At 41.8% G+C, this 1,695-nt stretch overlaps 1 protein-coding gene across 1 annotated transcript; it reads right to left on the bottom strand.

The window, feature by feature from the left end:
* Positions 1-331: 331 nt before the first annotated feature.
* On the bottom strand, positions 332-1,361 carry LOC111863284 (the record flags this gene model as incomplete). Its single annotated transcript, XM_033750995.1, has 2 exons — positions 332-574; positions 1,086-1,361. Coding segments are annotated over 2 exons (519 nt in total), but the record flags the coding sequence as incomplete, so codon positions are not given.
* Between the last annotated feature and the right edge of the window lie 334 nt (positions 1,362-1,695).

Genomic DNA, 1,695 nt, shown 5'->3' with positions numbered 1-1,695 from the left:
TAATAGGTTTTGGTGGAAAACCTAAAAGGAAAGTAGTCACTAGGAGATCAAATTGTAGGTGGGAAGATAGTATTAAAATGGACCTTAGAGAAACAGGATGGAGAGTATGGATTGGATTATTCTGGCTCAGGATAGGGACCAGTAGCAGGCTCTTGTGAACATGGTAATGAACCTCTGGGTTCCACAGAATGTTCGGAAATTCTATGAGTAGCTGAGTGATGGTTGGCTTCTCATGAAGGTCTGGGTACCATGGAGTTAAACAAGATGGCATAGCTGAAATTGAGAAATGCAAATTCAATGATTGAGGGTACAGTGTAAGTGAAATTCCCACCTTTGAGAGTCCATAATCTTCCTCTGCTCTGAGTACTTCTGAAGTGGACCTCAGAAGAATAGTAGGAGACTTGATCCTCTTATTGTGGTTCCACTCATAGCCTGCAACAGCCTTAAGGCGAACGAAGACGGCCTTACCAACAGCTTTATAGTACTCAGTTTTTTCTTTCAGCATGGGAAGTGAAGCAAGTAAATGATCAAGCTTGTCATCCCAGCTCTTCAGAAGCGTAATCTCCTGAGCCAACTGTAAATGTACACATAATAAGCATTAAAGGCAGGTACAAAAAATACCAAACACTACATTAATACAAGCAAATAGTGGTTGAAAATAAAGAAAATGTTCCAAACCAACGCATTTGAATATGTGCACTTGACATAAAATTCCATTCTTCCAGACTTATAACCCTTCAAGTGGGGCTCACCCCACTAGACTTTGCCTCCACAGGGTAAATTTTCTTTCACACTTCTGTTTCTCAAGCACACAGTTTGAGTAACTTTATGATACTGTGCACACTGTGACCTGTATCATTTAGTGCGTGACCTGTCTTGCCACATGCTTGCAAGGTTGAGCAATGATCTTACCTGTAAAATGGTCACATGGTATGAACCTCATATTCTTCTTCATATTGTCATTTAAATTTCTGAGGAATACAATGAAGCTAGAGATAAAACGGTCATACAGCTACAAGCTTTGTTAAGTTAATAGGAAAATTACTTAGGATATAGCAGTATTAATAAGGTTTAAAACTTCTGACATAAGGCACCTTATTGACAGCTGCTGCTGTGGTTTCATATGGGGCAATGGCGTTGAACATGCTGCATATGAGATTTGTCTCAAATTGCTCTTTGTTGCTACCAGTGCTGTATTCCAGCCGTGCCTTCATGAAGTCTGGAGCACTGTCCACTAGGTACAGGTGTCCCTCCTGCCCCTCTGCCTCTAGTTCCAGGGCCAGTTCCAGTGCCAGCAACCCTCCAAATGAGTAACCCAGCAAAGTGAATGGAGCACCCGGTGCTAGCCTGCTGTGTATGTGCTGCAGGGACAGATCAGTATGACTTCACATGATGTTATTTTCTCTCTGTCACGGTTACCCTGCAGTGTTAGGGCAATCATAACATTAAGGATGAGGTGAGCATGGTGTGTAGCATGCACAGAGAAACAAGACAGGTAAAAANTGTTATTTTCTCTCTGTCACAGTTACCCTGCAGTGTTAGGGCAATCATAATGTGACATAACTATTTAATCCTTGTCCATTGCTTAACAGCAGCCCAATAAGCAAGCAAGGCACCCCTAGGCATAAGCTAGCCAACACTTTGACAACAATAAAGGGAATATGCAAGAATAAGCAGATGACAAGAGAAAAGCCA

Source organism: Cryptotermes secundus, unplaced genomic scaffold (genome assembly GCF_002891405.2).
Source record: "Cryptotermes secundus unplaced genomic scaffold, Csec_1.0 scaffold26538, whole genome shotgun sequence".
Lineage (NCBI taxonomy): Eukaryota > Metazoa > Arthropoda > Insecta > Blattodea > Kalotermitidae > Cryptotermes > Cryptotermes secundus.
This window is presented reverse-complemented; position numbering and strand designations above follow the sequence as displayed.